At 43.8% G+C, this 24,597-nt stretch overlaps 1 protein-coding gene and 1 non-coding gene across 2 annotated transcripts in view; one reads left to right on the top strand and one right to left on the bottom strand.

The window, feature by feature from the left end:
• The window catches only part of LOC124005772 (F-BAR and double SH3 domains protein 2-like), a 132,105-nt gene that overhangs the window by 82,310 nt on the left and 25,198 nt on the right, over positions 1-24,597 (bottom strand). The window contains exon 3 of the mRNA XM_046315296.1: positions 980-1,025. Within this exon, the coding sequence (XP_046171252.1) occupies positions 980-1,025 (46 nt within the window). The remainder of the gene's footprint in view (positions 1-979; positions 1,026-24,597) is intronic.
• On the top strand, positions 7,597-7,670 carry trnat-agu. Its single transcript has one exon. It is a non-coding gene; the product is annotated as a tRNA-Thr (tRNA).

Here is a 24,597-nt window from a genome sequence, read left to right on the forward strand (position 1 = left end):
ACTCCTAGGGTCAGATATTGAGAGATAAGGACCAGCCTGGCTAAAAGCCACTCTACACCACTCCTAGGGTCAGATATTGAGAGTTAAGGGCTAGCCTGGCTAAAAGCTACTCTACACCACTCCTAGGGTCAGATATTGAGAGATAAGGACCAGCCTGGCTAAAAGCTACTCTACACCACTCCTAGGGTCAGATATTGAGAGTTAAGGGCAAGCCTGGCTAAAAGCTACTCTACACCACTCCTAGGGTCAGATATTGAGAGTTAAGGGCTAGCCTGGCTAAAAGCTACTCTACACCACTCCTAGGGTCAGATATTGAGAGTTAAGGGCTAGCCTGGCTAAAAGCTACTCTACACCACTCCTAGGGTCAGATATTGAGAGTTAAGGGCAAGCCTGGCTAAAAGCTACTCTACACCACTCCTAGGGTCAGATATTGAGAGATAAGGACCAGCCTGGCTAAAAGCTACTCTACACCACTCCTAGGGTCAGATATTGAGAGTTAAGGGCAAGCCTGGCTAAAAGCTACTCTACACCACTCCTAGGGTCAGATATTGAGAGTTAAGGGCTAGCCTGGCTAAAAGCTACTCTACACCACTCCTAGGGTCAGATATTGAGAGATAAGGACCAGCCTGGCTAAAAGCCACTCTACACCACTCCTAGGGTCAGATATTGAGAGATAAGGACCAGCCTGGCTAAAAGCTACTCTACACCACTCCTAGGGTCAGATATTGAGAGATAAGGAAAAGCCACTCTACACCACTCTACTCCTAGGGACAGATATTGAGAGATAAGGAAAAGCCACTCTACACCACTCTACTCCTAGGGTCAGATATTGAGAGATAAGGAAAAGCCACTCTACACCACTCTACTCCTAGGGACAGATATTGAGAGATAAGGACCAGCCTGGCTAGAAGCCCCTCCTCCAGGGACAAGGCTCCTGAAAGCAGAAAAAAACCTCAGGTTGTACAACACAGGCTCTTACCTGGGCATAGTCCCTCTCCAACTGGCCCTTCTTCAAACTGTATGTCCTAGAGAAAGAGAAAGAGAGAAAGAGAGAGAGAGAGAGAGAGAGAGAGAGAGAGAGAGAGAGAGAGAGAGAGAGAGAGAGAGAGAGAGAGAGAGAGAGAGAGAGAGAGAGAGATGTTAAAATATGTTTCCTTGCCAATAAAGCCCTTGAATGGAGAGAGAAAGATGTTGTAGTTGACTGACAAAAGGAGATCAACCGTTGATGGAGCAGTGACACAGCAGGAAACCAGGCTAGAATGCACCTCCCAGTGAGACACTACCAGGCTAGAATGCACCTCCCAGTGAGACACTACCAGGCTAGACCGCACCTCCCAGTGAGACACTACCAGGCTAGAATGCACCTCCCAGTGAGACACTACCAGGCTAGACCGCACCTCCCAGTGAGACACTACCAGGCTAGACCGCACCTCCCAGTGAGACACTACCAGGCTAGAACGTACCTCCCAGTGAGACACTACCAGGCTAGAATGCACCTCCCAGTGAGACACTACCAGGCTAGAACGTACCTCCCAGTGAGACACTACCAGGCTAGAACGTACCTCCCAGTGAGATACTACCAGGCTAGAACGTACCTCCCAGTGAGACACTACCAGGCCAGAACGTACCTCCCAGTGAGACACTACCAGGCCAGAACGTACCTCCCAGTGAGACACTACCAGGCTAGAACGCACCTCCCAGTGAGACACTACCAGGCTAGACCGCACCTCCCAGTGAGACACTACCAGGCTAGAACGTACCTCCCAGTGAGACACTACCAGGCTAGAATGCACCTCCCAGTGAGACACTACCAGGCTAGAACGTACCTCCCAGTGAGACACTACCAGGCCAGAACGTACCTCCAAGTGAGACACTACCAGGCTAGAACGTACCTCCCAGTGAGACACTACCAGGCCAGAACGTACCTCCCAGTGAGACACTACCAGGCCAGAACGTACCTCCAAGTGAGACACTACCAGGCTAGAACGTACCTCCCAGTGAGACACTACCAGGCAAGAACGCACCTCCCAGTGAGACACTACCAGGCTAGAAAACTCTTTAAAAAGGACAACCAAAGCAATGTTTTCAACTCAACATCCTTGTGTTTTTTCTCTCTCCTCGCCATGTGGACATCAGACAATGCTGTCAGGTTCCTGGCAGAGCAGGAGGAAGTCCACTCAACTATCACTTAGTGTTCTGGAGGGGATTTCTGTTTGTTTGGTCCATTGCCAAGAGATGGAGAGAGGGAATGCAGGAAGAAAGGGAGAAAGTTAGATAAAGAGGGAGGAAGGAGAGCAGAGTGAGAAAGAGTGGACTCAGCGACCCCAGGGTTACGCAAGGCAGGAATTTATGTCCCTCTCTCCCCCATACTTCCGCCAGCGGGACAGTGGAGCCCCTATCACAGCAGAGGAATGCATACATACTAAATGCATAACATAGATATACATCTAGTATGTAATGCTAGGCCTAACATAGATATGCCTAACATAGATAGGCCTAGCATAACATACTAGATGAGAAAGATCCTCAGTCACTACCTGTCCAGTATCTCTACATCACATTGCCCTGTATGTGACTCACTCACGTTGGGCGGTATTCAGGTTTTCATACCGTTTCTCTACCAATACCAGGATATACAGTTATACCTGAAATGTTATTTTATTCTCTCGCACAAAATAAAATTAGGCAACAGGGATCTGGAATACCTAGGATAGGTTAAGTAATCCCTCTCACCCCACCCCCCCTAAGTTTTAGATGCACTATTGTAAGTGACTGTCCCACTGGATGTCATAAGGTGATTGCACCAATTTGTAAGTCGCTCTGGATAAGAGCGTCTGCTAAATGACTTAAATGTAAATGTAAATGTAATGTAAATGGATCTTGAACCAGGAGGGGATTCAATGTTTCTGCTGAAACCAAGATGCTTGAGCATTTATTTATTTATTTCACTTTTATTTAATCAGGTAGGCCAGTTGAGAACAAGTTCTCATTTACAATTGCAACCTGGCCAAGATAAAGCAAAGCAGTGCGACACATACAACACGGAGTTACACATGGAGTAAACAAACATACAGTCAATAATACAGTGTAAACAAGTCTATATACAATGTGAGCAAATGAGGTGAGATAAGGGAGGTAAAGGCAAAAAAAGGCCATAGTGGCGAAGTAAATACAATATAGCAAGTAAAACAATTGAATGGTAGATTTGCAATGGAAGAATGTGCAAAGTAGAAATACAAATAATGGGGTGCAAAGGAGCTAAATTAATTAATTAATTAATTAAATAGAGTAGGGAAAGAGGTAGTTGTTTGGGCTAAATTATAGGTGGGCTATGTATAGGTGCAGTAATATGTGAGCAGCTCTGACAGTTGGTGCTTAAAGCTAGTGAGGGAGAAGTGTTTCCAGTTTCAGAGATTTTTGTAGTTCGTTCCAGTCATGACATCGAGACACTTAGCTAGCAAGTTAGCAACACAATGCATAGCTGACATCTAGACAATTAGCTAGCAAGTTATCAACACAATGCATAGCTGACATCTAGACACTTAGCTAGCAAGTTAGCAACACAATGCATAGCTGACATCTAGACGCTTAGCTAGCAAGTCAGCAATGCATAGCTGACATTAGACACTTAGCTAGCAAGTTAGCAACACAATGCATAGCTGACATCTAGACACTTAGCTAGCAAGTTATCAACACAATGCATAGCTGACATCTAGACACTTAGCTAGCAAGTTAGCAACACAATGCATAGCTGACATCTAGACGCTTAGCTAGCAAGTCAGCAATGCATAGCTGACATTAGACACTTAGCTTGCAAGTCAGCAATGCATAGCTGACATCTAGACACTTAGCTAGCAAGTTAGCAACACAATACATAGCTGATATCTAGACACTTAGCTAGCAAGTCAGCAATGCATAGCTGATATTAGACACTTAGCTAGCAAGTTAGCAACACAATGCATAGCTGACATCTAGACAATTAGCTAGCAAGTTATCAACACAATGCATAGCTGACATCTAGACACTTAGCTAGCAAGTTAGCAACACAATGCATAGCTGACATCTAGACGCTTAGCTAGCAAGTCAGCAATGCATAGCTGACATTAGACACTTAGCTAGCAAGTTAGCAACACAATGCATAGCTGACATCTAGACACTTAGCTAGCAAGTTATCAACACAATGCATAGCTGACATCTAGACACTTAGCTAGCAAGTTAGCAACACAATGCATAGCTGACATCTAGACGCTTAGCTAGCAAGTCAGCAATGCATAGCTGACATTAGACACTTAGCTTGCAAGTCAGCAATGCATAGCTGACATCTAGACACTTAGCTAGCAAGTTAGCAACACAATACATAGCTGATATCTAGACACTTAGCTAGCAAGTCAGCAATGCATAGCTGATATTAGACACTTAGCTAGCAAGTTAGCAACACAATGCATAGCTGACATCTAGACACTTAGCTAGCAAGTTATCAACACAATGCATAGCTGACATCTAGACACTTAGCTAGCAAGTTAGCAACACAATGCATAGCTGACATCTAGACGCTTAGCTAGCAAGTCAGCAATGCATAGCTGACATTAGACACTTAGCTTGCAAGTCAGCAATGCATAGCTGACATCTAGACACTTAGCTAGCAAGTCAGCAATGCATAGCTGACATTAGACACTTAGCTAGCAAGTTAGCAACACAATGCATAGCTGACATCTAGACACTTAGCTAGCAAGTTATCAACACAATGCATAGCTGACATCGAGACACTTAGCTAGCAAGTTAGCAACACAATGCATAGCTGACATCTAGACGCTTAGCTAGCAAGTCAGCAATGCATAGCTGACATTAGACACTTAGCTTGCAAGTCAGCAATGCATAGCTGACATCTAGACACTTAGCTAGCAAGTTAGCAACACAATGCATAGCTGACATCTAGACGCTTAGCTAGCAAGTCAGCAATGCATAGCTGACATCTAGACACTTAGCTAGCAAGTCAGCAATGCATAGCTGACATTAGACACTTAGCTAGCAAGTTAGCAACACAATGCATAGCTGACATCTAGACACTTAGCTAGCAAGTTAGCAACACAATGCATAGCTGACATCTAGACACTTAGCTAGCAAGTTATCAACACAATGCATAGCTGATATCTAGACACTTAGCTAGCAAGTTATCAACACAATGCATAGCTGACATCTAGACACTTAGCTAGCAAGTTATCAACACAATGCATAGCTGATATCTAGACACTTAGCTAGCAAGTTAGCAACACAATGCATAGCTGACATCTAGACACTTAGCTAGCAAGTTATCAACACAATGCATAGCTGACATCTAGACACTTAGCTAGCAAGTTATCAACACAATGCATAGCTGATATCTAGACACTTAGCTAGCAAGTTATCAACACAATGCATAGCTGATATCTAGACACTTTGCTAGCAAGTTAGCAACACAATACATAGCTTACATCTAGACACTTAGCTAGCAAGTTATCAACACAATGCATAGCTGACATCTAGACACTTAGCTAGCAAGTTAGCAACACAATACATAGCTGACATCTAGACACTTAGCTAGCAAGTTATCAACACAATGCATAGCTGACATCTAGACACTTAGCTACCAAGTTATCAACACAATACATAGCTGACATCTAGACACTTAGCTAGCAAGTTATCAACACAATGCATAGCTGACATCTAGACACTTAGCTACCAAGTTAGCAACACAATACATAGCTGGAGATCATTTATTTAACACATCTTAGATTTCTTATAGTTAGATTTCTTATAGTTGTTATTAACTTGTAGCTATAAGCAGTGGCATAGCACCCCTGCATTTTTTTAATGGTATTGAAAAGCTGTCAAGGCAAAGGGTGCCTGCTTTGAAGAATCTCCAATATAAAATATATTTTGATTTGTTTAACACTTTTTTGGTTACTCTATGATTCCCTATATTTTATTTAATGGTTTTGATGTCTTCACTAATATTCTACAATGTAGAAAATAGTTTTAAAAAACAAAATAAAAACCCTGTAATGAGTAGGTGTGTCCAAACGTTTGAATGGTATTGTATGTAATCTGCTTCATGCCATGAGACGTCTGGACATATCAAATGAAACACACAACTAACCACCATACAGGGTGCGTTCTTCCTCTACGCAGTGAAAGCTGATCTGTTTCTGAGTCAGGTCCCCTGGGCCGGCTTGTCCACCCACACACAGTCTTTCCCAGGACAGTTAAACCAGCACAGGCATGTTATGAGCTTAGCTTCCACCTCAAACTCTCAGACACAGATAACCTCCCACCCTTCCCCCTCTCAACTTGACCCACTACTAGGGCTGAGACCCCAGAACAATCCCTGTTCCGGTGTCTCAAACAGAAGGACAGACAGACACAATGATTGCAGTCAGGAGGTCTGCAGACAGAGGGAGAGATGGATGGATAGATGGGAGGAGGAAGGCGACACTTAGAGAGCATAATTAGGCTACCCACAATCCCCTCAAACACTAATTACAGCCTAGACAGGAAGAGACCTCATCAAGCTCTTTACTCTGTGTGTCTGTGTGTCTGTGTGTCTGTGTGTGTGTGTGTGTGTGTGTGTGTGTGTGTGTGTGTGTGTGTGTGTGTGTGTGTGTGTGTGTGTGTGTGTGTGTGTGTGTGTGTGTGTGTGTGTGTGTGTGTGTGTGTGTGTGTGTGTGTGTGTGTGTGTCTGTGTGTGTGTGCCTGAGAAACTGAGCCGTAAACATTTTGGGTTTAAATCCCAATCAAATTCCACAGGTTCCCTAGTCACTGTTTAGAGAGAGAAATGCACTCTCTTCTCTCTGTCCAGAATGGGACTGCGTCACACACACACAAACCACAAAACACTATATTCTCTCTCTCCTGACTGCACCAGTGTGCCTTCTTTACATAGAACGACACAGACAAACAGACCAACAGTTGAAAAGACATAGACAGACAGACAGACCAGGCATCTCTGGTCTAAAGCTGTGCTCTGAACTAGAGCCGCTGGTTGAAGCACCATCAGCCAATCAGGGATCAGAATTTAACCCCACCTCCACCATTTAACCCAGAAACCTGACACACGGAAACGGACACAAGCTCCCTATGTCATGGAAAGAGACACATGCTCCCAATCTCCTCCAGGCCTCTTTGGCGCAGTAGGCAGCGCGTCAGTCTCATAATCTGAAGGTCGTGAGTTCGATCCTCACAGGGGGCAGACTGTTTTACTACGATATACTCAATCCTCAACAAATTTAAACTCAACTTCGATCACTTAGGCTCAACAAATTTAAAATAAACTCAACTTCGATCACTTAGGCTGAAAAAAAAACCAACAGAAAATACAAATTCAATTAACCTTAACAACAACAATATAATCTACTCAAACTTTTTTAGTTTGAATTTCTAGTTTAAGTTTGTTAAAGAAGGGCTCAAAGACTTGCATTCCTACCTCTCCACTTTGAATATCCTGTTTAGGAGGAGTGTGCTGAACTTCCGGAGACTGCATTACAAAGAACTGAGTCACCCGTCAACGGGACCTCTGAACCATTAAAACAAAACACTCCACAGCAGCTAGAGAAATCACCTGGTGCTGTGGCTTAGTTGGTTAAAGCGCCTGTCTAGTAAACAGGAGATCCTGAGTTCAAATCTCAGCAGTGCCTTTTGCCGTTGGCAACATGTGGTTTCACCATTGGCTTGAGAACAGATCACATTCCACCTTCAAAGGGCCTAAAAGGTTAAGACACAAACTGGGATATTTCCTTCTGTTCAATGGTCCTTTCAATTAATGACATGCCCATTGAGTCTGGACTGGAAACGTAGGCTGAAACGGATAAAAACCCACCAAATGAACTTGGTGGAACTGTCTTACCTTTCATCATAACACAATCTGGTAACACTCATAACACTCATTTAAAAGTGAATAATAGATCATATAAGGCATACGTTAATGCTTCTCTGTTCATTTAAAATATATATATATATATATTACTACTTTATTAAAACACCTATAACTAACTAGCACTAACTAACTAACACTAAAACCTATAACTAACACTAACTAACACTAAAACCTATAACTAACACTAACTAACAGTAACACCTATAACTAACACCTATAACTAACCCTAACACTAAAACCTATAACTAACACTAACTAACAGTAACACCTATAACTAACCCTAACACTAAAACCTATAACTAACACTAACTAACAGTAACACCTATAACTAACACCTATAACTAACACTAACACCTATAACTAACACTAACACCTATAACTAACACTAACTAACAGTAACACCTATAACTAACACTAACACCTATAACTAACACTAACACCTAGAACTAACACTAACACCTATAACTAACACTAACTAACTAACACTAAATATATAATAAAAAAATGTTTTGGAGAGATAGATGTGCAGAAGATGAGTGTGCAAGTAGAGATACTGGGGGGCAAAGGAGCAAAATAAATCAAATAAATAACAGTATGGGGAAAAGGGGTAGTTGGATGGGCTGTTTACAGATGGGCTATGTACAGGTGCAGTGATCTGTGAGCTGCTCTGACAGCTGGTGCTTAAAGCTAGTGAGGGAGATAAGTCTCCCGCTTCAGTGATTTTTGCAGTTCGTTCCAATCATTGGCAGCAGAGAACTAACTGCAAGGAAAGGCGGCCGAAGTAGGAATTGGCTTTGGTGGTGACCAGCGAGATATACCTGCTGGAGCGCCTGCTATGGGTGGGTGAAGCTATGGTGACCAGTGAGCAGAGACAAAGGCGGGGCTTTGCCTAGCAGAGACTTGTAGATGACCTGCAGCCAGTGAGTTTAGCGACGAATATGAAGTGAGGATCAGCCAACGAGAGCATACAGGTCACAGTGGTGGGTAGTATATGGGGCTTTGGTTACAAAACGGATGGCACTGTGATAGACTGCATCCAATTTGTTGAGTAGAGTGTTGGAGGCTATTTTGTAAATGACATCGCCCAAGTCGAGGATTGTTTGGATGGTCAGTTTTATGAGGGTATGTTTGGCAGCAAGAGTGAAGGATGCTTTGTTTTGCGAAATAGGAAGCCGATTCTAGATTTAATTTTGGATTGGAGAAGCTTAATGTGAGTCTGGAAGGAGAGTTTACAGTCTAACCAGACACCTAGGTATTTGTAGTTGTCCACATATTCTAAGTCAGAACCATCCAGGGAATTGATGCTGGACGGGCGGGCAGGTGCGGGCTGTTGCCAGAAAATGTAATGTTAATTTCTCCACCATAAGCCACCTCCAACGTCATTTTAGAGAATTTGGCAGTACGTCCAACCAGCCTCACAACCGCAGACCCCGTGTAACCACGCCAGCCCAGGACCTCCACATCCAGCTTCTTCAACTGCGAGATCGTCTGAAACCAGCCACCCAGACAGCTGATGAAACTGAGTATTTCTGTCTGTAATAAAGCTCTTTTGTGGTGAAAAACTCATTCTGATTGGCTGGGCCTGGCTCCCAAGTGGCCCACCCATGGCTGCACCCCTGCCCAGTCATGTGAAATCCATAGATTAGGGCCTAATTAATTTATTTAAATTGACTGATTCCCTTATATGAACTGTAACTTCATACAATCATTGGAATTGTTGCAAGTTGCGTTTATATTTTTGTTCAGTATATTTAAAAACCCTCATTACATAGCCTAATATGTACGAATGTCAGACAGCTTAACGATTTAAAAGGATGCCTATGAGGGTAGTTACTTGCTAATGGCTTTAGGCCTATTAATGCTTTGGTTCCTGGTCAAAATCTTTCTCTAATAACAACCCATTTACAAATGATTAGTAAACTTGATAGCAGTACCCAATCTAAAACTGCAACCACTTCAGGATTAAATAGCTACAGCAAGTCATTTATAAACTTTGAAATAATTGATAAATGTTTATAATGTACGTAGTTGCAACATAACATTGTGAGTAGAAAGAAAGTGTAAATACATTTAAATTAGGTAGTAGATTTGAGTCCCAGAAAATTCTAGTTTCCCATTTGTCTGTTGGTCGTTCGAGGCCACCCAGGGACGGCTGGCTTTTTAAGAGCTGCCACTCTGGGTGCGGGCTTGGAAAATATACCCCGTCACCTACCTATCAACAAACTTTAAACTGACAAACTTTAAACTGAAACCAGAAACTGATCGAGTTTGAGGTCAAATCTTCTCTACAGCCACCCAGGCCTCGTTGGTGCAGTAGGCACCACATCCCTCTCAATCATCACCTCCACCCTACCTGACACCCTAGACCCACTCCAATTTGCTTACCGCCCAAATAGGTCCACAGACGATGCAATCTCAACCACACTGCACACTGCCCTAACCCACCTGGACAAGAGGAATACCTATGTGAGAATGCTGTTCATCGACTACAGCTCGGCATTCAACACCATAGTACCCTCCAAGCTCGTCATCAAGCTCGAGACCCTGGGTCTCGACCCCGCCCTGTGCAACTGGGTACTGGACTTCCTGACGGGCCGCCCCCAGGTGGTGAGGGTAGGCAACAACATCTCCTCCCCGCTGATCCTCAACACGGGGGCCCCACAAGGGTGCGTTCTGAGCCTTCTCCTGTACTCCCTGTTCACCCACGACTGCGTGGCCACGCACGCCTCCAACTCAATCATCAAGTTTGCGGACGACACAACAGTGGTAGGCTTGATTACCAACAACGACGAGACGGCCTACAGGGAGGAGGTGAGGGCCCTCGGAGTGTGGTGTCAGGAAAATAACCTCACACTCAACGTCAACAAAACTAAGGAGATGATTGTGGACTTCAGGAAACAGCAGAGGGAACACCCCTATCCACATCGATGGAACAGTAGTGGAGAGGGTAGCTAGTTTTAAGTTCCTCGGCATACACATCACAGACAAACTGAATTGGTCCACTCACACTGACAGCGTCGTGAAGAAGGCGCAGCAGCGCCTATTCAACCTCAGGAGGCTGAAGAAATTTGGCTTGTCACCAAAAGCACTCACAAACTTCTACAGATGCACAATCGAGAGCATCCTGGCGGGCTGTATCACCGCCTGGTACGGCAACTGCTCCGCCCTCAACCGTAAGGCTCTCCAGAGGGTAGTGAGGACTGCACAACGCATCACCGGGGGCAAACTACCTGCCCTCCAGGACACCTACACCACCCGTTGTTACAGGAAGGCCATAAAGATCATCAAGGACATCAACCACCCGAACCACTGCCTGCTCACCCCGCTATCATCCAGAAGGCGAGGTCAGTACAGGTGCATCAAAGCTGGGACCGAGAGACTGAAAAACAGCTTCTATCTCAAGGCCATCAGACTGTTAAACAGCCACCACTAACACTGAGTGGCTGCTGCCAACACACTGTCATTGACACTGACCCAACTCCAGCCATTTTAATAATGGGAATTGATGGGAAATGATGTAAATATATCACTAGCCACTTTAAACAATGCTACCTTATAATGTTACTTACCCTACATTATTAATCTCATATGCATATGTATATACTGTACTCTACATCATCGACTGCATCCTTATGTAACACATGTATCACTAGCCACTTTAACTATGCCACTTTGTTTACTTTGTCTACACACTCATCTCATATGTATATACTGTACTCAATACCATCTACTGTATGCTGCTCTGTACCATCACTCATTCATATATCCTTATGTACATGTTCCTTATCCCCTTACACTGTGTATAAGACAGTAGTTTTGGAATTGTTAGTTAGATTACTTGTTGGTTATCACTGCATTGTCGGAACTAGAAGCACAAGCATTTCGCTACACTCGCATTAACATCTGCTAACCATGTGTATGTGACAAATAAAATTTGATTTGATTTGAATCTGTCTGAGCCTCACATAGAGTAGATTGTCTCACTATGACAAACGCAACGCTTCAAACTAGATACTCAAACTACAGACTAAAATTTGACCACTTCACTTTATCAGCTCACTTGGCTGTTGACTGGAAGGTTGGGGGTTCGAGGCCACCAAGAGACAATAGAATTTCATGCACATTTTTGTTTCACAGCTAGTTTTTCATAACATTGTTACACAGCACCTGCTATCTAATCACGTGGTAATAGAGTTAAGCAGTAGTTTATAGCCTACGCTATTACACATCGGGAACAAGGACAAATTAACTAAAAACGGACTCAAAATAGTTAAATACTAATTTCACTGATATAATTATGTGCTTGGTTCATCTGCCTGCTCTGGTTTAGCTAATCCATCTTTCTGTTGGTTAATCTGCATGAAGAGGGGCGCTAGGGGATCATGAAGAGGGGCGCTAGGGGGTCATGAAGAGGGGCGCTAGGGGGTCATGAAGAGGGGCGCTTGGGGGTCATGAAGAGGGTTGGCACTAGGGGGTCATGAGGAGGGTTGGCACTAGGGGGTCATGAGGAGGGTTGGCACTAGGGGGTCATGAGGAGGGTTGGCACTAGGGGGTCATGAGGAGGGGCACTAGGGGGTCATGAAGAGGGCACACTGGTCTTTTATCCAAGGGCACAGAGAAACCCACATCCAGACCAGACTAAACAAACTTACTACCACTGGCAAAACAACAATATCACCTAGCCTATCACCTAGGCTCCACCACAGAGCTCACCTTGACAACAGATAAGAGGGTAGAAAGATAAGAGGGATGGGGGGGACAAGCTCTCTCTCTCTCTCTCGCACACACACACACACACACACACACACACACACACACACACACACACACACACACACACACACACACACACACACACACACACACACACACACACACACACACACACACACACACACACACACACACACACACACACACACACACACGCAGGCCTAGACTTGGTACGCACACACATGATCTTTGGACATGTCTAAGCCTCTCATGCCTCCATGGTAACACTGCCATGGTTGGCTCTGCTGTAGGTAAACAAGAGCAACCAATGACCAGATCTCACTCGCACGTGTGCGCACACATTCCCCAATGACTAGTTTACACCTGGTTAAATATTAAATATTATTTAATATGACTGGTATCACTGAGGACAGAATATGTCAGTTTGAATCCTGCCGGCAATATCACATAACTAGCATTCACAGGCTTGCTGTTGTGTGTGCTGGGTGGCTGTGTTATTTAATGATCTGTGGCTGTGTTATTTAATAATCTGTAGCTGTGTTATTTAATGATCTGTGGCTGTGTTATTTAATGATCTGTGGCTGTGTTATTTAATGATCTGTGGCTGTGTTATTTAATGATCTGTGGCTGTGTTATTTAATGATCTGTGGCTGTATTGTAGACAGTGTTTGTTCTTTCAGTAATATCATGTTTTGACAGAGCAGTAAAAACTAATGTTCCCAAGAGAGGACGACATCTGAAATCTGAATCAGAAATGCATGAGAACATATTAGCTTCATCCCAATGATGTAAAAAATGAACTTGAAAGACTGTTATTCAATTAGCATATCTCTTACATTCACAAATTCACTCTGGCTATCTACTCTGATTTCAGAGCACTCTCGTCTGAGTGTGCCACAGCTCAGAATAACTGATGAATTTACGAACGCGCAACTCCGGCTGAATATGACCATTAATGTAGGCAAAAAAATATATAGTTAGTCAAGAACTCTCTAGATAACATGTAAACAGGCTAGCTAAACAGGCTAACCAACTCTGCTAGGATGAGTTAAATGGTCAGAGTAAGGTTTTTGTGAGTAGCTAGCTAGCAAGCTAGCCAACTTTAGCCAGTTAGCTTGGTTGCTTTGTTAGCTTGGGTGCTTTGTTGCAGGCAAGTTGCAGAAGGCTACAATTCCCCATCGTTTATCAGTGCAATTTTAACGGCCAATTAGCTGAAACAGTTTGAGAGGGTTTATCTTCGTTAGATTTTAGCTCATCTTGTTCCGGCTAGCACTAGCTGTTGATCTTGTTGTTGTTTATGTTCATAACTGGAGGGAGAGAGCCTGCCTTTTAATGAAAGTTTGATCAAGTTGGACTGTAAAGTTCCCAAATGTAAGAGGACTCCTGTGGTATTGACATATTTGTAGAAATCCATTCAGGTGTATTTTGTGTCTTTTTGTTCTATCGATCTAAAGTCGCTCTGTTGTAACTTCCTGTAAACACACAGTTCAGGTCAGAGTGAATGATGGCAGGTCCTACTGCCTGTAAACACACAGTTCAGGTCAAAGTGAATGATGGCAGGTCCTACTGCCTGTAAACACACAGTTCAGGTCAAAGTGAATGATGACAGGTCCTACTGCCTGTAAACACACAGTTCAGGTCAAAGTGAATGATGGCAGGTCCTACTGCCTGTAAACACACAGTTCAGGTCAAAGTGAATGATGGCAGGTCCTACTGCCTGTAAACACACAGTTCAGGTCAAAGTGAATGATGGCAGGTCCTACTGTCTGTAAACACACAGTTCAGGTCAAAGTGAATGATGGCAGGTCCTACTGCCTGTAAACACACAGTTCAGGTCAAAGTGAATGATTGCAGGTGCTACTGCCTGTAAACACACAGTCCAGGTCAAAGTGAATGATGGCAGGTCCTACTGCCTGTAAACACACAGTTCAGGTCAAAGTGAATGATGGCAGGTCCTACTGCCTGTAAACACACAGTTCAGGTCAAAGTGAATGATGGCAGGTCTGTGTGGCAAATGGCTTGTTTGCATAAAGGCCTACTGTAGTTCTATGGTGCACCGGTCTGTGTACAACGCAGTTGCCATGCCAAGTGGTGAGCAGTCAGTCAAGATGCTCTCCATGGTGCAGCTGTAGAACTTTTTGAGGATCTGAGAGCCCATGTCAAATGTTTTCAACCTCCCGAGGGAGAAGAGTTGTTGTCTTGCCCTTTTTCCTGTGCCGGTGTGTTTTCACCATGATAGATCTTTAGTGATGTGGACACAGAGGAACATGAAGCTCTCGACCCTCTCCAGTACAGCCACGTCAATGTGAATGGTGGCGTGCTCGACCCTCCGTTTCCTGTAGTCTACAATCAACTCCTTTGTTTTGCTCACGTTGAGGGAGTTGTTGTTGTCCTGGCACCACACTGCCACGTCTCTGGCCTCCTGCCGATTAAGATGGCTCATCGTCGGCGGTGATCAAGCCTACCACCATCGTGTCGACGGTAAACTTAGTGATGGAGTTTTTAGTCATGTGAGGCCACATAGCCGTGGGTGAACAGGGGGGTAAAAGAGGGAACTAAGAACACACACCTGAGGGGCCCCCATGTTGTGGGGGGGGGTGTTGTTTCCTACCCACCTGGGGGTGGCCCGTCAGGATGTCCAGGATGCAGTTGCAGAGGGATGTGTTTAGTCCCAGGATTATTAGCTGGGTCCTTAGCTTATTGATGAGCTTGGATGGCACTATGGTGTTGAACGCTGAGCTGTAGTCAATGAACAGCATTGTCACATACTGTAGGTGTTCCTTTTGTTCAGGTGGGAAAGGCAGTGTGGAGTGCAATAGAGACTGCATCATCTGTGGATCTGTTGGGGGGGAATTTGAATTGTAGTGGGTTCAGGCTGCCTGGGACGATGATGTTGATGTGAGCCATGACCAGCATTTTCATAGCTACAGATCTGAGTAGTACGGGCGGTAATCATTTAGACAGGTTACCTTGGCATTCTTGGGCACTCTGACAATGGTGTTCTGCTTGAAACATGTAGGTATTACAGACTGGGTCTGGGAGAGGTTGAAAATGTCAGTGAAGACACTTGGTCAGCGCATGCTCGGAGTACATGCCCTGGTAATCCATCTGGCCCTGTGGCCTTGTGAATGTTAACCTGTTTAAAAGGTCTTACTCACATCGGCTATGGAGAGCGTGATCACATACAGTGGGGCAAAAAAGTATTTAGTCAGCCACCAATTGTGCAAGTTCTCCCACTTAAAAAGATGAGAGAGGCCTGTAATTTTCATCATAGGTACACTTCAACTATGACAGACAAAATGAGGGGAAAAAAATCCAGAAAAATCACATTGTAGGATTTTTTATGAATTTATTTGCAAATTATGGTGGAAAATAAGTATTTGGTCACCTACAAACAAGAACAGCTAGTGCTCTCACACATGGTATGGTGTTACTTGCTTTGAAGGGAGCATAGAAGGCATTTAGCTCGTCTGGTATGCTTGCGTCACTGAGCAGCTTGCAGCTGAGTTTCCCTTTGTAATCCGTAATAGTTTGCAAGCCCTGCCACATCCGACGATCTTCACAACCGGTATAGTAGGATTCTATCTTAGTCCTGTATTGACGTTTTGCTTATTTGATGTTTCTTCAGGGGGCTTTGCGGGATTTCTTCTAAGCGCACGGAGTAGTGTCCCGCTCCTTGAAAGCGGCAACTCTAGCCTTTAGCCCAGTGCGGATGTTGCCTGTAATCCATGGGTTCTGGTTGGGATATGTACGTACGGTCACGTACGATGTCGTCGATGCAGTTATTAATGAAGCCGGTGACTGATGTAGTAAACTCCTCAATACCATTGGATGAGCCCCGGAACATATTCCAGTCTGTGCTAGCGAAACAGTCTGTAAGTTTACCATCTGCTTCATGAGACCACTTCCGTATAGAACACATCACTGGTACTTTCTGTTTGAATTTTTGCTTGCAAGCAGAAATCAGGTGGATAGAGTTCTGGTCAGATTTACCAAATGGCGGGCGAGGGACAGCTTTGTATGCATCTCTGTGTGTGGACCAAACGTAATCTTAGGAGGTTTTTTTCCTCTATTTGCACAGGTGACATGCTGATAGAAATAAGGTCAAACGGATTTCAGTTTTCCTGCATTAAAAACCACAGGCCACTAGGTGCGCCACCTCTGGATAATAATTTTCTTGTTTACTTATGGCCCTATACAGCTGGTTGAGTACGGTCTTAGTGCCGGTATCGGTTTATGGTGGTAAATAGACAGCTACGAAAAATATAGATGAAAACACTCTTAGTAAATAGTATGGTCAACAACTTATCATGGGGTATTTTAACTCAGGAGAGCACTGTGTTTCAGACATAAGGAAGTGGACAGCGGCAAATGATTTACTTTTAAAACAGAGATGCTAGTTCTAGGTCCCAAGAAACAAAGAGATATGCTGTTGGATCTCACAATTCATCTTGATGGTTGTACCGTCGTCTCAAATAAAACTGAAGGACCTCGGCGTTCCTCTGGACCCTGATCTCTCTTTTGATGAATATATCAAGAATATTTTAACGGGCAGTTTAAAAAAAAAATGATATCAATGTTTTACTGCTAACCTACAAAGCATTACTTGGACTTGCTCCTACCCATCTCTCCAATTTGGTCCTAAACTCTTCAGTAGGTCCTATGATTGAGTGCAATCTGGCCCAAAGGTGTGAAAGTGAATGGCAAGGCACTGGAGCAACAAACCAACCTTGCTGTCTCTGCCTGGCCGGCTCCCCTCTCTCCACTGGGATTCTCTGCCTCTGACGCAATTACGGGGGCAGAGTCACTGCTTAATAGTGCTCTTCCATGCTGTACCTAGGCGGGGTGAATCACTTGAGTGGTTTGAGTCACTGATGTGATCTTCCTGTCCGGTTTTGGGCCACCTCAGGCTCATACGGAGGAGGAGATCTTCGAGGGCTATACTCAGCCTTGTCTCAGGGTAATAGGTTGGTGCTCTGTTGATATCCCTCGAGTGGTGCAGGGGCTGTGTTTTTGGCAAAGTGGGTGGGGTTATATCCTGCCTGGTTAACCCTGTCCGGGGGTATCATTGGACGGGGTCACAGTGTCCACCCCCCCCACCTCTCAGCCTCCGGTAACTATGCTGCAATAGTCTGTGCCGGGGGGCTAGGGTTAGGTTTATATCTGGTGTAATTATCCTGTCGTATCTGGTGTCCTGTGTGAATTTAAGTATGCTCCTTTAAACTCTCGCACTCCCCTCCTGGAGGACCTGAGCCCTACGACCATGCCTCAGGACTACCTGGCCTACGACCATGCCTCGGGACTACCTGGCCTACGACCATGCCTCAGGACTACCTGGCCTACGACCATGCCTCAGGACTACCTGGCCTACGACCATGCCTCAGGACTACCTGGCCTACGACCATGCCTCAGGACTACCTGGCCTACGACCATGACTCAGGACTACCTGGCCTACGACCATGCCTCAGGACTACCTGGCCTGATGAATCCAGACTGTCCCCAGTCGTGCTGATCATGCTGCTGCTCCAGTTCTGCCTGCGGCTATGGAACCCTGACCTGGTCACCGGACATGCTACATTGTCCTGGACCTGCGGTTTTCAACTCTCCCCCTCTCTACCACACCTGCTGTCTCGACCTCTGAATGCTCAGCTATGAAAAGCCAACTGACATTTATCAATGAACATTTGTACATCTTAAAGAACAATCTGACCTGGCACAGCCAAAAGAGGACTGGCCACCCCTCTGGTTCCTCTCTAGGTATCCTAAAAATCGTGCTTCTAAATCTGCATTGCTTGCTGTTTAGGGTTTTAGGTTGGGATTCTGAATAGCACTATGTGACATTTGCTGACGTAAAAAGGGCTTTATAAATACATTTGATTTAAAATAATATAAAAACTAAATATCTTTATATTACTTCAACTATAAAAACTAGCAAATCAGGTCTCAAAAACTAACTGAAACTAAATTGAATTCTCAAAAAAAATAGAAAAACTAATCGAAAAACACTCATCAACTCAGCAAAAAAATAAACGTCCTCTCACTGTCAACTGTGTTAATTTTCATCAAACTTAACATGTGTCAATATTTCTATGAACAAAACAAGATTCAACAAATGAGACGTAAACTGAACAAGTTCTACAGACATGTGACTGACAGAAATGGAATAATGTGTCCCTGAACAAAGGGGGTCAAAATCAAAAGTAACAGTCAGTATCTGGTGTGGCCACCAGCTGCATTAAGTACTGCAGTGCATCTCCACCTCATGGACTGCACCATATTTTCCAGTTCTTGCTGTGAGATGTTACCCCACTCTTCCACCAAAGCACCTGCAAGTTCCCGGACATTTCTGGGGGGAATGGCCCTAGCCCTCACCCTCCGATCAAACAGGTCCCAGACGTGCTCAATGGGATTGAGATCCGGGCTCTTCGCTGGCCATGGCAGAACACTGACATTACGGTCTTGCAGGAAGTCACGCACAAAACGAGCAGTATGGTGGCATTGTCATGCTGGAGGGTCATGTCAGGATGCAGGAAGGGTACCACATGAGGGAGGAGGATGTCTTCCCTGTAATGCACAGCGTTGAGATTGCCTACAATGACAACAAGCTTAGTCCGATGATGCTGTGACACACCGCCCCAGACCATGACGGACCCTCCACCTCCAAGTCGATCCCACTCCAGAATACAGGCCTCGGAGCAACGCTCATTCCTTCAACGATAAACGCGAATCCGACCATCACCCCTGGTGAGACAAAACCGCAACTCGTCAGTGAAGAGCACTTTTTGCCAGTCATGTCTGGTCCAGCGACGTTGTTGCCGGTGATGTCTGGTGAGAACCTGCCTTACAACAGGCCTACATGCCCTCAGTCCAGCCTCTCTCAACCTATTGCGGACAGTCTGAGCACTGATGGAGGGATTGTGCGTTCCTGGTGTAACTTGGGCAGTTGTTGTTGCCATCCTGTACCTGTCCTGCAGGTGTGATGTTCAGATGTACCAATCCTGTGCACGTGTTGTTACACATGGTCTGCCACTGCGAGGACGATCAGCTGTCCGTCCTGTCTCCCTGCTGCGCTGTCTTAGGTGTCTCACAGCACGGACTTTGCAATTTATTGTCCTGGCCACATCTGCAGTCCTCAGCCTGCCTAAGGCACGTTCATGCAGATGAGCAGGGACCCTGGGCATCTTTAGTGTCCTAAGTTTTCATAACTGACCTTAATTGCCTACCGTCTGTAAGCTGTTAGCGGCTTAATGACCGTTCCACAGGTGCATGTTCATTAATTGTTTATGGTTCATAGAACAAGCATAGCAAACAGTGTTTAAACCCTTTACAATGAAGATCTGTGAAGTTATTTGGATTTTTACAAATTATCTTTGAAAGACTGTCCTGAAAGAAAGGACGTTCATTTTTTTGCTGAGTTTATAAAAACACAAAACTATAATAACCTTGTGTGCATGAGAGAGAGCGAGCGAGAGACTCAAGAGGCTGTGTCTGCATCAGCTGTGCAACCAAAAACAAACACCCTGACCCTGTGGGTGAGTGGGAGTCTGAAAGCACACACACGCACAGCATTTGTGTGTGTGGGTCTGTGTCTGTGTAACTGTGTGTCTCAGCATAGAGTGAACAAGAGTAAAATACAGACAAAGTAAGCGAGAGGGATCAAACATGGAAAAACAGCTGGGATCAATCAGGTGATGAACTACAGAGATCAACGTAAACACCCATATATTCATTGGTCAGAGAGATAATGTAGAGATGGAGGTATGATGAGAGACAGAGAGGTAGGAAGACAGAGAGAAAAAGACAGAAAGAGAGAGAGAAAAGAAACTCCATGAGCCATGAGCCATGAGTCGTTTCTCCAAGGTGTCTGCAGCATTGTGACGTGTTTGTAGGCATATCATTGGAAGATTGACCATAAGAGACTACATTTACCTGGTGTCCCGCCCGGTGTCCTGTGTCGAAATTATTGCTTAATCTCTAGGTCCATGCGCGTTCCATTTCTTCAGAAGAGAAAGTCGACTGCCACGAAGGATTTTATCGATGATAGATATGTGAAAAACACCTTGAAGATTGATTCTAAACATTGGTTTGCCATGTTTCTGTCGATATTATGGAGTTAATTTGGAAAAAGTTTGCGTTTTAATTACTTAATTTTTGTTTTTTTTCTTACGCAAAAATGATGAAAAATGATGAAGAAAATTGACCGATTTGTCAACACAAATAATATTTTTTTGTAAAAACGGAACATTTGCTATCTAACTGAGAGTCTCCTCATTGAAAACATCTGAAGTTCTTCAAAGGTAAATTATTTTATTTGAATCCTTTTTTGGTTTTTGTGAAAATGTTGCATGCTGAAAGCCAGGCATAAATCCTATGCTAGGCTATCAATACTGTTACACAAATGCTTGTTTAGCTATGGTTCAAAAGCATATTTTGAAAATCTGAGATGACAGTGTTGTTAACAAAAGGCTAAGCTTGAGAGCAAATAGATTAATTTCATTTCATTTGCGATTTTCATGAATAGTTAACGTTGCGTTATGGTAATGAGCTTGAGGCTGTAGTCACGATACCGGATCCGGGATGGCTCGACGCAAGAAGTTAAGAAATGGCTTTCTTCTTGTCACTCTTCCATAAAGGCCAGATTTGTACAATATACGACTGATTGTTGTCCTATGGACAGAGTCTCCCACCTCAGCTGTAGATCTCTGCAGTTCATCCAGAGTGATCATGGGCCTCTTGGCTGCATCTCTGATCAGTCTTCTCCTTGTATGAGCTGAAAATTTAGAGGGACGGCCAGTTCTTGGTAGATTTGCAGTGGTCTGATACTCCTTCCATTTCAATATTATCGCTTGCACAGTGCTCCTTGGGATGCTTCAAGCTTGGGAAATCTTTTTGTATCCAAATCCGGCTTTAAACTTCTTCACAACAGTATCTCGGACCTGCCTGGTGTGTTCCTTGTTCTTCATGATGCTCTCTGCACTTTTAACGGACCTCTGAGACTATCACAGTGCAGGTGCATAATATACGGAGACTTGATTACACACAGGTGGATTGTATTTATCATCATTAGTCATTTAGGTCAACATTGGATCATTCAGAGATCCTAATATATAATAATAATAATAATATAATAATATAATAATATAATAAATATATATATGCCATTTAGCAGACGCTTTTATCCAAAGCGACTTACAGTCATGTGTGCATACATTCTACGTATGGGTGGTCCCGGGGATCGAACCCACTATCCTGGCGTTACAAACGCCATGCTCTACCAACTGAGCTACAGAAGGACTCACTGAACCTTTGGAGAGAGTTTGCTGCACTGAAACTAAAGGGGCTGAATAATTTTGCACGTCCAATGTTTCCGTTTTTGATTTGTTAAAAAGGTTTGAAATATGTGTCCCACTTGTTGTTGATTCTTCACAAAAAAATACAGTTTTATATCTTTATGTTTGAAGCCTGAAATGTGGCAAAAGGTCGCAAAGTTCAAGGGGGCCGAATACTTTCTCAAGGCACTGTAGCCTCCCCCCCTGATCATCAATCTACACACAATACCCCATAATAACAAAGCATAATAATGCTTGCAATCAAATACATATCACATTTACATAACAATTCAGACCCTTTACTCAGTACTTTGTTGAAGCACCGTTGGCAGAGATTACCGTCTTCTAGGGTATGACGCTACACAAGCTTGGCACAACTGTATTTGGGGAGTTTCTCCCATTCTTCTCTGCAGATCCTCTCAATCTCTGTCAGGTTGCATGGGGAACGTCACTGCACAGCTATTTTAAAGCTCTCTCCAAAGATATTCGATCGGGTTCAAGTCCGGGCTCTGGCTGGGCCACTCAAGGACATTCAGAGACTTGTCCTTTTGGCAAACTCCAAGCGGGCTGTCATGTGCCTTTCACTGAGGTGTGGCTTCCATCTGGACACTCTACCATAAAGGCATGATTGGGTGGGTGCTGCAGAGATGGTTGTCCTTCTGGAGCTCTGTCAGAGTGACCATCGGGTTCTTGTCACCTCCCTGACCAAGGCCCTTCTCCCCCGGTTGCTCAGTTTGACCGAGCGGTCAGCTCTAGGAAGAGTCTTGGGGGTTCCAAACTTCTTCCATTTAAAACTTGTTAGGGAAGTGCTCCCGCTGTGGGAACATCAATCAGTGGAAATTTCAAGTGCGCCACGTATAGTTTTTGATAAAACTCAAACTTTCATTAAAATTGACATACAATATACTGAATTAAAGCTACACTCGTTGCGAATCTATCCGCCAAGTCAGATTTGTAAAATGCTTTTCGTCGAAAGCATGAGAAGCTATTATCTGATACCATGCACCCTCAAAATACTGCAACGTCACCTAACACGACAGATTTTGCGTAAGCCGTCGCAAACCAAAACGCTGAAATAAAGTATAAAACATTCATTACCTTTGACGAGCTTCTTTCTTGGCACTCCTAGATGTCCCATAAACATCATTTAGGGTCTTTTTTCGATTAAATCGGTCCATATATAGCCTAGATATCGATCTAAGAATACTGTGTGATAAACGGAAAAAAATAGCGTTTCATAACGTAACGTCATTTTTTTAAATTCAAAAAGTCGACGATAAACTTTCACAAAACACTTCGAAATACTGTTCTAATGCAACTTTAGGTATTAGTACACGTTAATAAGCTACAAAATTCATCAGGAGGCGATGTAATTTATTTTGCTGTCCGTGTATAAAACATGTCCGGAGAGAGCTCGATCAAAACATCCGGTCGGAGACCGGAGGGAAGGAGTTCCCTTGAACCGGTTAGACCAAGAATCAATTGCGAATCAAATTACAAGACTCTAGACAACGTGTGGAAGCTTTAGGCGCTGAAACCTCGGCCCTATTTAATTCGGTTCACTTTGAACAATTACCTTGAAGTCACGGAAGGATATATTTTTCCATTTTCAGTAAACAGATTTCCCTGCACTTTTCGATGAAATGCACGTTCTGTTAAAGCCACAGCCGTGATTTAAACAGTTTTAGAAACGTCTGAGTGTTTTCTATCCACACATACTAATCATATGCATATACTATATTCCTGGCATGAATAGCAGGGCGCTGAAATGTTGCGTGATTTTTAACAAAAAGCTGCGAAAAGCTGCCTAAATTCTCTACTTCCTTAACAGAATGATGGAGGCCACTGTGTTCTTGGGTACCTTCAATGCTGCAGAAAGGTTTTGGTACCCTTCCCCAGATCTGTGCATCAACACAATCCTGTCTCTGCACTTTACAGACAATTCCTTCGACCTCATGGCTTTGTTTTTTGCTCTGACTTGCACTGTCAACTGTGGGACATTATATAGACTGGTGTGTGCCTTTCCAAATAATTTACAATCAATTGAATTTACCACAGGTGGACTCCATTCAAGTTGTAGAAACATCTCAATGACTATCAATGGAAACAGGATGCACCTGAGCACAATTTCAAGTCACAAAGCAAAGTCTGAATACTTATGTAAATACGTTTTTTAAACAATTAACTTTTTTTATATACATTTACTTTTAAAAATCATTTTAAAAAACTGTTCTCACATTGTCAGGACAGCGGAGTCAATCACCACCTTCCGGAGACACCTGAAACCCCACCTCTTTAAGGAATACCTAGGATAGGATAAGTAATCCTTCTCATACCCCCCCCCCCTTTAAGATTTAGATGCACTATTGTAAAGTGACTGTTCCACTGGATGTCATAAGGTGAATGCACTAATTTGTAAGTCGCTCTGGATAAGAGCGTCTGCTAAATGACTTAAATGTAAATGTAATGTAAATGTCATTATGGGGTATTGTGGATAGATTTCGGAGAAAAAACTATATTCAATACATTTTAGAGTAAGGTTGTAACGTAACAAAATATGGAAAAAGTCAAGGGGTCTGAATACTTTTTGAAGGTACTGTACAACACTAGGCCTGAGAGGGAGAG

Source organism: Oncorhynchus gorbuscha, linkage group LG19 (genome assembly GCF_021184085.1).
Source record: "Oncorhynchus gorbuscha isolate QuinsamMale2020 ecotype Even-year linkage group LG19, OgorEven_v1.0, whole genome shotgun sequence".
In the NCBI taxonomy this organism is placed as follows: Eukaryota; Metazoa; Chordata; class Actinopteri; order Salmoniformes; family Salmonidae; genus Oncorhynchus; species Oncorhynchus gorbuscha.